Source organism: Embiotoca jacksoni, unplaced genomic scaffold (genome assembly GCF_022577435.1).
Source record: "Embiotoca jacksoni isolate LCO1_2020_lvr unplaced genomic scaffold, fEmbJac1.0.p SCAF_6, whole genome shotgun sequence".
NCBI classification, from domain to species: domain Eukaryota; kingdom Metazoa; phylum Chordata; class Actinopteri; family Embiotocidae; genus Embiotoca; species Embiotoca jacksoni.
The window spans coordinates 10,917,155-10,932,711 of NW_027185414.1; the positions used below are offsets into that span (position 1 = coordinate 10,917,155).

Genomic DNA, 15,557 nt, shown 5'->3' on the forward strand with positions numbered 1-15,557 from the left:
TTTATCACTGTAAAAAAAAAAAAGAAGTAAGTGTGCTGTATTGATCTAGCAGCTCAGGGCTTCGACTGAGGCAGAGTGTGCGTTGATGTGCGAGTGTACATGGAGGGTGATGTCTGGAAGGATTTGCATGAGGTTTGTGCAGTCAGCAACTGAAGTCAGCCACATGTGTCAGTCGTTCATTCCGTCAGGAAAAATCAGACTCCTCTCTTCACTCTGGAAATGGTCAACTTTAAAGTCGGCAGTGTAGGGCTATCTTTCATTTATTCATTAAAATTCCTGTCGTGTTACATTACCAGAGGTTTCATTCTACAACTACAGCCTCAACAATACCAGATGAGACTCTTGATGCTGATGTGGGCTTATTACTCATACGTTGTATCATGTACGGTCCAAAAAGAATGTCCATTGTTAGTGTGATAGTGGTTTGGGAGTGCAATGCTCAATCGGTTGTGTACATTTAATTCAAAATAAAATAATTTTGTTATCAGTCTTTGGTGACCTTAAGTGATTGATCCTTTCAGAAAATGTGTGTTTTCGTACAGCAACTTATCAAAATAAATACTTGCCAAAACTTGAAATATGAAGGGAATGTTTAAATATCAGTATCATATCATTACATGAACTGTTTCAGGCCACATAATGTGTTAGCTGTATAACCCATATACTTTGCTACTATAAATGTTATGTTGGGATTCCCCTGTAAATTACAGCAGTTTAGCTACTCGACTACTGCTTAAGTCTCCATTGTGATTTTCTGTAAAAACTATTCATGTTAACTTTTACTCCAATAGTTAATAAAGTATATGTATGAATGAAAAGAAATGCAGAATGAAAGGCAGAAACTGAAGACGGGGAGGATGATAAAGGATCCTGAATGACCGAGGAGTAGTGAGGAGGGAGAGAGGGAGAGCGACAGATGGGAGGCAGTTGATTAGCCCTCCCTTGCTGTTCGCTGCCCTTCTGAGATCATCGACCAGGCAGAAGTTTTACGCCATCTCTCTCATCCGGTTCTTCTCTCCTTCTTATTCTTCATTTCATTCTCGTTCTCTCACTCAAAGGTTTTTTTTTTTATCAGCAGACAAGTCTGAGTTCAGCAATGTCGCTTCCTAAAAATCACTCGTCAATCAGTAACACTCGTTCTGCCCCGGTTTCAGTCGTAGCTCCCACACTAATATATTTTCTGGGACATCAAAGCTGTCCCTCCGCCAAAATCTGTGATCACTTCCTGTCAACTGATGTTGGACGAGGAAATGCTTGTGTCCGTAGGTTACTGGGCAGGAAGTGTTGAGCAGAAAGATTGGAATTTCTCTCTCTCCTTTTCTTCCTCCCCCTTCATCATGTGAGTCTGACTCGCTGATGGGAGAGAGATAATCACAGAGGAAGCAGGTGTTCAGCACGCTAATGTAATGAATATGAAAGATACAGAAACAATGTGATTGTCTGAGTCACGGTGTCCCCCAGTGTTGGTGTCTGTATCCGTTTCCACAAAATCATGTGTTTATCTGCAAGCAAATAAGAGATTTAAATCTAAAGTGTAAAGTGTTACATTACTTTGATTCAAATCTGTTTTTCAAATTTCATGCATAAAATGTCATCCTCACAGTCCATGTGGCCTCCTTTTTTATATGTCCTCTACTGTGACCTCCTGAAGCAAAAGTTCACGCTATTCATTTCACAGCAAAAACTGCTGCTACTCTAAACGAGGCAGTTTTGTGGTGGCTGTATTTCAACAGGTAGAACATTGCTGCAGTCACAGAGGAGGCCTATAAATACACCTGCCAACCCAGCATAATACAACTCATTGGTCTTTTGTCAACAAGGTGCCCATGTATGGTACATTCAGCCTGTGGACAAGCACAAACTTGGTCCGAACCACACCACCAGCAACATCAAACAAAACCAAAATTTGACAGCCGCGCGAGCAACTCCGCCAGCATGCAAATAATAACGTCAGCATGCTAACGTGCTAGCAGTGATAACGTGTTGGTATTTAGCAGGTTTGTATTCCCCGTGTAAGCTACTTGTGTTGGCATGCTAACGTTTGCTAATGAGCACCAAACACAAAGTCCAGTTTTGCAGGTCACAAACATCCAGTAACGAATCAAAGTTTTTACCGACCATCCTGAAAGCAGCGTGAAAGTCTCGAGCAAGTTTACTGCCTTTTCATTCAAAAGTGTTTGTGATACTTGAATAAATTAAACTGCATGGAAAGCCATCTAAAAGTAGTCTTAATCCATAATATAATATATTACAGTCTTGACCAAAGCGGTGGACTTCCTGACAGAAAAAAAAAACACAAATTAACCAAAAAATGTGATCAGGGATTTGACAGAAAATTAAAAAAAAATATTTAAATGATGATGAATCAGCAAAGTTCTACAGCTGACGAGGGAGCTGTTCTGTTAAATAACCACACTTCGGTTTAAACCTCTCTTAAGAAACCTTTATTGAAATAAACTAATAAAAGTAAAAGTTGAGACTTGAGAAAAACTCAGAGACACTTGCACTAAAAGTACTTCAGACTTAAAAACCCTGACCTACAGAAGAAATGGGCCCTCCTGCTATAAACCAGATTTATGCAACAAGGGGCCCATTTCTCTACTTTCTTTGCATGTGCATGACTCAACAAGAATGGTTTCAAAGCATGACGAAACACAGAAAAATGCAGGGTGACAGGAAGGCAAGTTGGAAAGCATTCAAATTGTTTCTTGGTTGCTGGAGTTGCTAGGTTTGTAGTTGTGCTCGTGGAATAGCTGAATGGATGTCAATGGCGGGCCACCACTTTGGCCTCAATGAAAATATCTCCACAACTATTGGATGTATTGCCATGAAATTTGGTGCACAAATTTGTCCCCTTCCAGATGAATGGAAACAGTGTTTTTGATGATTCCCTGCTTTTTCATCTGATGCCACCATTAGGACAACATTTTAATTGATCTGCTAATACTTTAGTTTAAAGACCAAATTCCTGTAAAACTAATTATACTCCCATCTGCCTCAGACTGGCAAACATTACTTTTTTTTTTTTTTCTTCCTCTCAAGCCTGTGTTCACTGTTAGAGCCTAGTGTGATAGTCTGGATTTCTTCTGATGAGTGTTGGTCAGTTTAGCTTGTGTAGTATGTTTTGCACTGGCCTCTGCCCACCACAGAGTCAGTGTGGATAGTATTGAAACAAGTCCCAGAGGTTTTTAAAAGGTTTGGGACGTGGCCAGAGTGCTCCTGACTGAAGAGAACAGGAGAAGCCCTGTTTGACTCTGCTGACTGACCAGAATCTCTCTCTCTCTGGTCTCTCTCTCCCTCTCTCTCTCTCTCTCTCTCTCTCTCTCTCTCTCTCTCTCTCCTCCCCTCTCTGCCTTTTTCTCTCCTGCTTCTCAGTGACAGCACTGTCCTGTCTTGGCTCAGTATTGACTGATGACTGGACTGTGACTGTGTGTTTTGCAGATGGCTGCGAGCAGTAGCTGAGGACGCCGCTGGGAGTTCTCCACTTGCAAATATGAATGGTAAGACCACTGCTGTGTGTGTGTGTGTGTGTGTGTGTGTGTGTGTGTGTGTGTGTGTGTGTGTGTGTGTGTGTGTTGAGAGAGAGAGAGAGAGAGAGAGAGAGAGAAAGGAAGACGGGTGTGTGTTTTCTTGGCTCTGCAGATCTGCTGAGACACACAGAGTGGTAGTATTAGTAGTAATTCCCAGTTTCATGCTTGTGTCTGTACACACACTGTTCCAGTAATTTGTCTATTATTATTTCATACCATCTGTGTGTATGAGGTTTTAATTTGAAGATCTCTCCTGTCCTCTCTCTCATGATATAACAAAATACTGGTATATATTTTAATATGGATTTTAAGGGCATGTAGTTTTATATTTCAGTTTTATAACTTAACACATTGCCTTCAAATGTTGAGTAAAAACAAAATAAATAATTACGTCTCAGTTTTTTAGTGACATTCATTTTCTGTATGAAATAGAGACACTTTCAGGAATGCTTGTTATTGCTGTGCAAAAGTTATTATAACAGTTGTTATAACACGTCATTCTTTTATGCTGCTTAATGGCAAAAAGTCAGAATATTACAATATGATTTTTTTTTTAATCATATTAATGATTCTACCAAAGTTGCGTGTGAACGATACAATATGGCACACTCCTCCTATTAGTACAGTTACTGTGCTCTGGGGTCATTTTGAAACCTGCTCAATTTCTTGAGACACCAGCTTTGTAAATCATATTAGTCACAGGAACTCCATATGGTTTTTTTTATGTCCATTGACTGTGTCTGCTGATGTACTGTGGAGTAAACACAGATGTGCAGTCAGCCTTGGTTGTATAAATACTAGTGAAAGTGTGAGCTTGTTCTTCTGGACAAAGTGACACAGTATCACTCGCAACATTGAGCTTCATTATCACTTTGTCAATATCAGAGCATTCCCACCTCCTGAGTGACACTGACGCTGACCTCAGGTTTCTCTCATCTCATATCTGCACACCTGTTTTCATTCCTGTCTGTTTTCAAGTTATAAAGTGGATGTTTGTGTGCCTTGCTCAGATTTAGGTGCCGTCTGTGTGTAATTTAAACTGATCTTAAACAGAGAGAACCCAAATATCCCAGGAACAGGTTTTCTACAGAAAAGCTCACTTTTATCTGATACATCAGCTGATGTAAAAAGACAGCATTTATGTTCACCAAAGTTCGATACATTAAACCTGCTTCTTAGAGCTGGTGTCCTGATATTAGTGTCATTTAATAACTGCGTCTTAAGCTTTACATTTTCTTCCTGTCTTTAGGTGGACCAAGTGTTTGGGCAATCTCTCCCGAGGAGAGGGTCAAACATGATCAGAAGTTTGACACCCTCTCCCCTTCAATGGGCTATGTCTCAGGTACACACACTTACACACACCCTTGATCAGACAGCGGTTTTCCTGCCAGGATGTTTCGTAATGTAATTTCATTACATCACATCCTTCATCTTAAACGGTTAAACTAAAAAGATCCCTTTGTGTGACAATAAAGTACAGACATGTGTATATACTACAACTGTATAGGTAGCTATGAAATACACACAGATGTTAACATTTTCAAGTGATCAGGCAAATATAGACATATCTCCAGCCGCATACATCGGCCTACTGCCAATAGGGATTTACAGCCTTGCATTTGTAAACAGACATCTTTTTCATTTTTGCATGCAGTAAAATCTCAACTTCATTATGTTTTTCTGTTCCTTCCCTTTCTGCCTCTTTCTGCAGGAGAACAGGCAAGGAAGTTTTTCCTCCAATCAGGGCTGCCTGCCTCCGTGTTGGCTGAGATATGGTGAGAAACACTCACACATTGGCAGATTTGGGTTCTCTGGCAGGTTTCAGTGAAATCTATACTTGAAGCACTGAGTCTTAACACGGGTACCTTTCTCATGGTCTCTCCATTTGTCTCCCAGGGCTCTGGCTGACATGAATAAAGATGGAAAGATGGACAGGTTGGAGTTTTCCATCGCCATGAAGCTCATAAAGCTAAAGCTCCAGGGTACGCCGCTTCCCTCAGCACTGCCAATCATCATGAAGCAACCTCCAGTGCCTGCTCCCAGCCTTAATAACCCCACCTCATCCATGACCAACCCAGCCTATGGTACAGTGCTATTGTAATAATTAAACAGTATACTCTATGTGGATGTGAGTTAGTTAAGAACAACCCACAAATTGAAAATGTGTTTTTCTTAAAAAGTCACAGCCTCAAGCACGAAAACAATATATGTAATACAAAAAGCCCCATTTGGGGATTTTAAACTGCTTTTGACTGGCTGATCTAAAGTGTGTCTGACTGATTGTGTCCATACATTTTTTTCACCTGCATTTGAATGGATTGCCATCTAAACTAGTGTGTATATGTGTATCCCAGGTATTGGTTCTATGTCCAGCATGCCCATGATGCCTGGAACAAACTTTGCCATGTTGACTCCTATCTCCATGGCAACCCCTGGACTCTCAACTTTGTCTCCGATGACGGGCCTCACCCCTTTGGTTCCTACAGCAACAGGACTGAACCCACTAATAGCCTCCACGTCCACCAGACCCCTGATGCCCACCATGGGAAACGCCACACTGCCAAATGGCACCATGGGAATTTTCCAGCCATTCCCTGCTGGAGCTTTGAACACTGGTACATGTGCATGTCATTTCTATCCTTCTGTTTGCTCTCCTCTTTATTACTCTCTTTTGTTGTGGATCGGTCTCTGCTCTAAAAAGGAAGACCATTAGGATGGTCTCCAGTATGCTTAAAACATTCATCTGTCTTTTGATTATCGCTTGGTTGATGCTTATTTTCTGTTTCTTGTAGCATGGAAACTGTTCAGGAGAAATGACCTACACCGACATTAAATCCTATATATGTGCAGAAGATTAAGTATTTATGTAGTTTTGAAGGGAAAAGGAGGGAAAACGAATGACTCCTGATCCTGTTTTGCAGAGTCACATCTCTGAAGTCTCAACGCCATACAAATAGCTTCCCCGTCCTTGACAAGGTTACCGTGGGGACTGGATCTTAGTGGATTACTGAGCTACTAAAGGACTCCTTTCTCTTTCTGAAAACTGTAAAAACAAAAAGTGTAAACATTGAGGAAAGATAGAGGATCATATTTTACAGTTAGATGTATGAATAAAATGCCCCACCAGCGCTGCAAGTTACTGTAGGAATGTATGTAATGGATATGGATGGATGTTTTTCAGGCCTACCTCTATCTGGGACCTCCTACCCTTCTTCCCTTGGACTCTCCTCTTCTGCTGGTATAAATAGAGCCTCATCACTGCTGGACCTGGGATCTGGCAGGTAAAAAAACACATATTTACAGACATTTGAATGTATGAATCTATTCGCTCTTTTCCACAACCTCTGTAATTTGTTAATGTCTTTAAGTGTGCAAACCCTTAAAAGTGAAGTTTCATTGGTTCTGTCTTTCAGCTCTGCTTCCTCGTCCCCATCTGTGATGTCGCCCATGGCTGCTGTTCCCAGTGACTGGGCCGTGCCACACGCCTCCAGACTTAAATACAGACAGCAGTTCAACAGCTTGGATAAACAGATGATTGGATACCTTACTGGTACGATGCGTTTCTGCGCGCGTGTATGAATCTACAGTGTGTAGGTCATACAAAACCAAACTATGTGTGGAATTCAGGCGTGGATGCTCATGAACCACAGTCATGATTTCATAACAGTTGCCTCCCTCTTTTATTTGTAATGTCAAGCCTCAGTTGACTCTAAGGAAGTGGAGGCTGTATTTGCGGGTGTGTTCAGATGCACGGGCAGTTTCTCTACACACACACACACACACACACACACACACACACACACACACACACACACACACACACAGACAGAATCAAGTATGCATTTGCCTTTTTGTTCTGCCTTGCTGGACCTGTTCTCTTGAAAAACCAGGGATTTAGTGAAATGGCAATGGCGCACAAACTCACTCAGTCACTTCAGCCAGATTACTGTTGCAATGGTACAATGTAACTTGGTGCACTATATGTGATTTTGCACATTAAATTAATCACATGAATGGCTTGTTTTAATTCTTTAAAAAAAAGTTCTTCCAATCCCTTTGTTGTTGCTAATGCTGTCACAGTCTTTTAATCATCATCTCGTATATCTAAGTAAATATTTGAGGGTTAAATGGTTCAATTCTTACCTTGTATGTGTGCGTGTTGTATTGATACGCAAGACTCCTGTGGTACCGTGCACATTTTCTATTTAGTTTAATTAATGAATCAGCACAAACTGTATCAGGTCTTGCACACACCGTTCACCTCTTCATTCCTCTGTGTCACCCACACATCTGTGCCATAACAAGTGTTCTGACATCTGTCACTCATATTACCAGGTCAGCAGGTCAGAGGTGCCATGGCAACCACAATGCTGACACAGACGCAGCTGGCCTCCATCTGGTGAGAATATCTGCGTGTTTGTTTGTCTATGTACATGTCTTGTGATCACTACAGTGTTATAATAAAGAGCCAAAGACAGGTTTGGCAGCCAGAAGTAAGAAACTTCATTCCATCATAGCTGGCATGACCATAGCTCTTTGTTTGTTAAGGAAATTATTGATTTCAACTGAAGGGTGTTCTGTGCGTCTATTGCCAATAAATAGAAGGAAATAAAGTTGGTTATGTCAGTCTGTTTATGATGTTATAGAGAATACCTCCTTGTGTGATCACCAGGCAGTATACAGTATGTGTGCCTTTACACAATATTTAATATAGTGTAAGCTACATCGGCTGCAACTAATAATTGTTTTCACTAGACGAAAGTCCAGTAATCATATTCTCCCTGTATTTGGTGCTTCCGCCGCTTGTCTGGATACCTCAAAGTCAATCAGACTCTGTGGACATCCACTAAACTCAACTAGGAAGTGCAATAGTCATAACGGAACTGAAATGAAAACAGCTGATAATCACAGTGTTGTAATTAATTATATCAAGACCTTGATTCTGTTCCAGGTGCTATATGTTCCTGAGAGTCTGTATTTTTCTCTCCTTTATGTAATTCTACTGCGTTTAGTGGTGATTAGCAAGTACTCCAGTGTGCAGTTATGTGAAAAACTTGTATGTCCAATTTGTAACCCTCCTGCAGGACTTTAGCTGATGTGGATAAGGATGGCAAGCTAAAAGCTGAGGAGTTTATTCTGGCAATGCATCTTGTGGACATGGCAAGGAGCGGACAACCACTGCCACTAACACTTCCCACGGAGCTGTTACCACCCTCACAAAGGTATGTGGACACAGTTAGTGCATTAAACCTTGTCTTTGTTAATGTACTGTATGTGTGAGTATATTTTTTGAATGATGTTGTGAATTGTGTATTCAGCCGAGTTGTTTTAAATCTGTGTTGCAGGGGAGCAATGAATGGCTCCAGCTCTTCTCTCTATGCAGCTCTGACTGATGACTTTGACATCGAACCTCCACAGAAAGCCAAAACCAACAGTCAGTACTCTCACTACCAACATACACACAGACTGTACTCTTATTTAACTGCTGCATTATGCACAAGTAGTATGTATCATGTTTATTTTTGCATACACACTGACAAGCAATGATATAAAAGCATAAACATACACATAGTGTTGTGACATACACAGCAGCCACCTGCAACAGGCTAAACTACAGTCAATCAAGAGCAGCAGCCAAGTGATACACAAGTATGTAGGGCACCGCATGTTGGTGTTGGGTTTGTACACACTATCATCTTACACAAAGATACAAGGCTAGTTGTAGCAGCTAGAATTAAATGGTATATCAAGTGTTCTTAAATGTTAGGTTCACCGCTAAATGCTTTTTTATAATCCTCTAAATCTCCAACCTCAATTACTGTCTCATGTTCTTGTCATTATTTCTCAGTTTAACTGGAACTACAATTTTAAGAAATTCCTGTCTTCCTGATTCAACTGCTCATTAGAAGCTCAAGCTCAATAAGAAATAAATAGTAATTAGTCAAATAAGCATCAACATTTTCACAATATTTTCTAAGTGTTAGCATGTCAATACGGACTTCATCTAAACTTTGTCCGTCTCCTTATTCAGTGTCGTTCGAGGATAAATTCAAAGCCAACTTGGAACGAGGGAACGCAGAGCTGGAGAAAAGACGAGTGACACTGCTGGAGGCGGAGAGGAGGGAGCAGGAGCGACGCGCTCAGAAGGAAAGAGAGGGTCGCGAGAGGAGGGAAAGGGAGGCTCGGGAGGCCGAGGAGAGGAGGAGGAAGGAAGAGGAGAGGAGGAGGAATGAAGAGGAGAGGAGGCTGGAGCGACAGAGAGAGCTGGAGAGACAGAAAGAAGAAGAGCGGCAGAGAGAGATGGAGAGGAAAGAGGTGAGGGAGCATGTTACAGCTCCCTGAAGGAGCACTGCACATACATGTGGTATTAGAGGTAGTAGAGTGTCCCTTTGTACTCACTTCTGAGGGACATGTATCACACTGTTGCATGTATATTTACTTCAGTGTGCTTTTTTTCTTGTGTGTCTATTTCTTCAACGCTGCACAGCGGGAGATGGAGCGTCAGAGGAAAGAGGAGTTGGAGAGGAGGAGGCGAGGAGAGCTCCAGATAAAGAAGGAACAGGAGCAGGATGATATTATCACACTGAAGGCGAAGAAGAGGAGTCTGGAGATGGAGCTCGAGGCAGTGGTGAGTGGTGAAGAGACCATTTTCATTTCAGTGCAACTTCTCTCTATTTAACCTGATGTCTTTAACCCTTCATTGAGTGTATCTCATCGCTCTCTGTTCTCCTCTCTGTGATTCAGGGTAACAAGCATCGTCAGATCTCGGACCGACTGCGTGGCATTCAGAACAAGAAGAAGCTTCAAAAGACAGAGCTCGATCTGAACAATCAAAGGAAAGAGACACGCCAGCAGGACATCAGTATCCTGCAGAAACAGCTAGAGGTTTGCTTGAGTTATTTTTCTGCCCATCTAATACTATTGTATTGTAAAAAAGTAGCCACGACAGTTAATAATTGTTTTGATAGTTCTGTGTTATCTGTAATTTATGTGTCTGGTCATGGCTTTCTTAAGACAGAGTGTATTCATGCTTTCTCAGATTTTTCCCTCCAGTGATGCATTTCTTGTTTGTATTTCCTGTTGGTCAGGAGTTCCAGAGGAAGTTGTCCCAGCTGACGCCGGAGCAGAAGAGACTGACTGAGAAACTGAACAACATGGGTCTGAATAACTTGCCTGGTTAGTAATGTTTAGGAACAATAAACTCAAAAACCCATCACATGTACGGTCTATTTTCAATACACTTCATATTAGAATCACTTAATGTAATGCAACCCTTAGATAAATATAATGAAAATATTCAATTTACAAGTGTATACAGAGTGTACTTAATAAAAGAAATTGAATTATTGGAAAAGTATACATTTTAGGATGCCCTGTTGTCAGAGGGCACTCCATTTGTATCAATCGGGAGGATAGATGTGACCTGTTTAACTGTATGTCATTTGTTCATAGTGTCGACCATGTCCACCCTAACGGTGGGTGTCACAGAGAAAAAGGGGGCGTGTTTGAAACTGCGAGACCAGCTGCAAGCTCTGGAGAAAGAGACCGCTGCCAAACTAGCTAAGATGGACCAGTATAACAAAGACATGCAGGTAGGAATTAATCACAAGCACGGTGTTATTAGCGTGTCCTACCATGGCATCAGTTCGAACAACATTTCACACGGGTCAGCAGGCCCTTTTAATTTGGGTCTTAAACGACGACATCTAAACTGAAGAACAGATAAACAGTGCCCTTCGTCTTCCTCTCCGCCTTAGGGGTTTTAAAACTGTTGCTGTTTTGCTGAACTGTGGTATGCAAAACACCTCATGAGAAATTGTTCATTTTTTCTTCTTACTCCTTGTGTTGTCCTTAGTGGCATCAGGTCTCACGCTGCATGTTTCATCACTTACTAGCAGCAGGTTGAACTCAGGCTGCTCATTCTTGCATTAGTGTCAGTAACTAAGGACAAATAGTGGACATCTACCTGTGACTGTTTTGATGTTGTGCAATATATGAACAGAAGAGTGTTACGTAAGTTACATAATATGTTGCTTGGCAGTGTGAAGCTTTAACAAAGAGGTACTGGTAGTTTTGTTTCTTTGTGACCTAACAAATGAAGACAAATCAAGTCTTCACATGTTGTTTGCCTAATATTAAAGCAGTGACCTTTGTGCAGTATCTTTAAAGTTGAATGCAAATATTACCTACTGACTGCTTCTTCCTGGCCTTTAAGGCTTTTTTTCTCCTCCTTCCTTACATCATTATTTCTTGCTGCCAATTTCTCCCCTTTGTTATCTTTAACTTTTATTCCTGTCCTTTGCACCTCTCTTCCTTTCTTCTCCTTTGGAAATTCTGTTTTTTCCTACACTGGCTCCCTTTCTTCTCCTTCCTCTCACCCATCCCACAGCCCTTGTTCCCAACTTTACAGTATGTGGGTGTTGAGGACTCAATGCTTCAGGCTGTCTTCTGTCTGCTGGCCTGCCTCCGTAACCTCTTCTACCTACTAAAGGTTTTTGCTTTCGGTCTCTTTGTTGTTCTTGTCTTCTTTTTTCTTCTCACCTTGTCTTTTGTAAAATTGTTTGAATTTGTCTCTTTCTGCTCTCTGTCTCTCATGCACCTCCTGCAAACTCCATTATGTTTAGTCGGGTGTTTGTTGCTGTTTGCTTGGACGTGCTGTTTGTTTACATACCTTAGCCTGTTATATCTGTCCAGTCACTAAATCTTTAATTTAATCACATATCTGCCACTCTGCTAGTAAATGTGTGTATTGTTTGTGGATGCCAGGAACTGAGCGAGAGCCAGAGAAAGCAGCAGGCAGCACTGGAGAAACTGCGCAGCGTCAAAGAAGACAAAAGTCGGGAGCTGATAAGAAGGAAGGCGCAGGAAGAGGAGAGGCGGAGGAATGAAGAGGAGCAGAAAAGACAGGAGGAGGAAAGGAGGCGGAAGGAAGAGGAGGAAGCTCAGAGGTAAAATGCAGTTTTATTTGAAGATTTTATAATAAAGTAACAGTTCTGATTTGTTTACTTCCATCAGAAACAAACCTGCAAAAACTTGATGTAGAAACTTTGAAAGTAAAGTCAATGATTGCTTTCCACTCACAGGCGTATTAAGATGGAAAAGGAGCGTCAGTGGCAGGAGAAGCTGAAGAGGGATGAAGAGGCGCGTCAGAGGAGGCTTCAGGAAGAGAAAGAGGCCAAACAGAAGGAGGAGGAGGAGAAAGAGAGACAGGCCCTCATCCAGGCTGTTAAGGAACAGGCCGAGCAAGAGCTCAGAGCAAAAGAGGAGGAGCGGAAAAGAAGAGAGGAGGAGGAGAGAAAGAAAAGAGAAGAGGAGGAACGAAAGAGGCAAGCAGAAAGACGGAGACAGGATGAGGAGAGGAGAAAGCTCGAGGAGGAGAGGAGGCAGCTAGAGGAAGAGAGGAGGAAACTGGAGGAAGAGAGGCGACAAGAGGAGAGGAGAAGGAAAGAAGAGGAGGAGCGACGCAGGAGGGAGGAGGAGATGAAGAGGTTAGAGGAGGAGAGGAGAGAGAAGGAGTTCAGAAGGGAGAGGGAGGAGGAGGAGAGGAGGAGAGAGAAGGCAGCCGAAGCAGCTGTGCGAGATACAGAGGAGAGGAGAAAGCGGGACGAAGAGGAGAGAAAGAGGAAAGAGGAAGAGGACCGGAGAAAGCGGGATGATGAGAGGAAAAGGCTTCATCAGCAGCAGGAGGAGGAGAAGAGGAGGCGAGAGGAGGAGAGGAAAAGGGTAGAGGAGGAGAGGAAAAGGGTAGAGGAGGAGAGGAAGAGAAAGGAGGAGGGAGAGGAGAGAAGGAAAGCAGAGGAGAGAAAGAGGAAGGAGGAGGCACCTCGTCAGCAACAGCAGCCGAATGGAGGGAAGGTGGATATTCAGGAGAAACTGACGGCTCTGCTGAGAGGACTGGAGGAGAGGAAGGGTAAAACACACACACACACACACACACACACACACACACACACACACACACACACGTTCATACTTTCATACTTTTCTATACTTCTGTCTATTGTCTTCCTTTTTTGTGTGTTTATAAAGCTCTTTAGATTGATTCACATTTTGATGATTCAGGTGGGCAGCCGAGGGCCACACAACACAGGAAGTCAGCAGCTCTCACATCCTTCAAAGCGCTCTACCCGTTCACTGCACGAAACAACGAAGAGCTCAGCTTCGGTTCTGACGATATCATTGAGGTAAGAATGAAACCAAGCCTTCTCCAGATTGTCAGGCCAAATATTCTTAGTCAAATGTATCTTTCCTTTTCTTTCCTTTCCTTCACTGTTTTATTTTGTTCGCTCTCCCTCCTCACAAAAAAACCCCAAAAAAAACAACATAATTTTGCTCTCAAACTTTCCTTTCCCCTCTTGTCAGGTTGATGAGACGGTAGAGCGAGAGGAGGGTTGGCTGTATGGCAGCAGACAGGGGAAGATGGGCTGGTTCCCAGAGAGCTACGTGGAGAGAGATGCCCCTTCACATGCAGCTAATAACACTGCTAGTGCTGCTCCTCCTCCTCCTCCGAAAGTGCCGCTCCAGTCACAGCTTTCCAAAGCTCTTGAGGCTGCCAAGGTAGCAGGCACAAAGTCCGCCTTCACGCCAACACATTCACCAAACCCTGCACCCTCTGAGACACAAGGACAGGTGAGTACTCACTGCTGGACCAGCTCCCGCTCTCTGATTACAGTATGGTCATTGTTCTTCCTATGTACTTTCAACAACAGACGTAGCACTGCTGCTAAATGATGAGCGTCGCAGCAAAAATTTCATATAATACATGAGAATCACGATAAACACAAACTACACACACTTTTCCCACTTGGAGCAGCTGATTGCCGCCTCTCCTCTTCTTCCTCCTCTGCTCTCTGTGTTGGTATTTGACTGCAGAGAGAACACAGTGAACCAGGTGGAGTGAAAGATAACATTTTACTCAAGTCGAGAAGAACTAAACTCCCTACTAAAAGAACAACTACACTCATTACTAAAAGTGTAATAAAACAGGTTGTGACTATAAATCCAATAACCACCACCTGTTCAAAAAGCAGCTTTGCCTGCTGAGTCCCATCCAGTATGTCTTGCACAACCAAAGCACGTTTGTTAAGCTAGTGGAAAATTGTTGTGAACAAACTAAAACAAAAGCTGTCTGTGTGTAGTCCAAGTGTTCATTGTGGCACAAAATGTGGCAATGTGTTGTAAACTGAGCCATGACTGATTTCTGTGTTCTGCATTCTTTTTGAATATCTCTCAATATTTTGATGCCACGAAGATATTGAATTTAAATAGTGAATTTGCTGTTGTAACCTTGACAGGAACTTCCAGAAACAATATTTACTCAGTTGTTCTGAATTAAGATTACTTCAAGGCAGAGCACTTGCTTTATCAGTGAGCATATTTGTCAACTTTTCTACTTATTAATGTTGAAGTTTTCTGTGAAAAAAGACAAGCTGTGTTGTTTTTTATAATAACGCGGTGATATGTAATGTAATACGGGTCCTGGTCTCGTGAACTCTGCGCTCATTCCTAATGGAAAAGAAGGGAAACACTGCTGGGCATATACAGACACTGAAATACTGCTGTCTTTGTTTACGTTTCAGCAGGTACTGGGTAACCTGTTGGCCCAGGCCCTGTGTTCCTGGACAGCAAAGACAGACAACCATCTGAACTTCAACAAGGACGACGTGATTCAGGTGCTGGAGCAGCAGGAGAACTGGTGGCTGGGAGAGCTGAACGGTGAACGGGGCTGGTTCCCCAAGACATATGTGACACTGCTGGGAGAAGAGGAGGCTTCAGAGTAAGTAGTCACGGACACTCATTTGTTCCCACTAGTGCGAAGACAGACATAGTATTTGTAAATAATGCCTCATTATTAAATTTAAAATTCTTCTTGGATCCCTCTCCGGGGACCTCACGAGCAATGTCAAAGTCAAACAAGCTTATAAGGCAAATTTTTGGCACTAATCCTGACTTGAGAGTGAAACTTACACTGCTGAGCAACTTTGGCCTCAAACACAAACATACACCAGCTTGGTATGAGTTTCTAAC

The 15,557-nt window shown here is 42.3% G+C and overlaps 1 protein-coding gene across 1 annotated transcript in view; it reads left to right on the forward strand.

Annotated features, from left to right (window-relative positions):
* The window catches only part of itsn2b (intersectin 2b), a 33,134-nt gene that overhangs the window by 4,617 nt on the left and 12,960 nt on the right, over positions 1 to 15,557 (forward strand). Inside the window, exons 2-22 of the mRNA XM_069173382.1 lie at positions 3,442 to 3,500; positions 4,780 to 4,872; positions 5,242 to 5,305; positions 5,427 to 5,614; positions 5,885 to 6,145; positions 6,712 to 6,811; positions 6,944 to 7,080; positions 7,866 to 7,929; positions 8,615 to 8,752; positions 8,876 to 8,964; positions 9,562 to 9,845; positions 10,018 to 10,158; positions 10,275 to 10,415; positions 10,619 to 10,706; positions 10,983 to 11,122; positions 11,920 to 12,021; positions 12,297 to 12,478; positions 12,614 to 13,440; positions 13,593 to 13,714; positions 13,893 to 14,159; positions 15,110 to 15,306. Of these exons, the coding sequence (XP_069029483.1) occupies positions 3,494 to 3,500; positions 4,780 to 4,872; positions 5,242 to 5,305; positions 5,427 to 5,614; positions 5,885 to 6,145; positions 6,712 to 6,811; positions 6,944 to 7,080; positions 7,866 to 7,929; positions 8,615 to 8,752; positions 8,876 to 8,964; positions 9,562 to 9,845; positions 10,018 to 10,158; positions 10,275 to 10,415; positions 10,619 to 10,706; positions 10,983 to 11,122; positions 11,920 to 12,021; positions 12,297 to 12,478; positions 12,614 to 13,440; positions 13,593 to 13,714; positions 13,893 to 14,159; positions 15,110 to 15,306 (3,632 nt within the window). The 5' untranslated portion in view covers positions 3,442 to 3,493. The remainder of the gene's footprint in view (positions 1 to 3,441; positions 3,501 to 4,779; positions 4,873 to 5,241; positions 5,306 to 5,426; positions 5,615 to 5,884; positions 6,146 to 6,711; positions 6,812 to 6,943; positions 7,081 to 7,865; positions 7,930 to 8,614; positions 8,753 to 8,875; positions 8,965 to 9,561; positions 9,846 to 10,017; positions 10,159 to 10,274; positions 10,416 to 10,618; positions 10,707 to 10,982; positions 11,123 to 11,919; positions 12,022 to 12,296; positions 12,479 to 12,613; positions 13,441 to 13,592; positions 13,715 to 13,892; positions 14,160 to 15,109; positions 15,307 to 15,557) is intronic.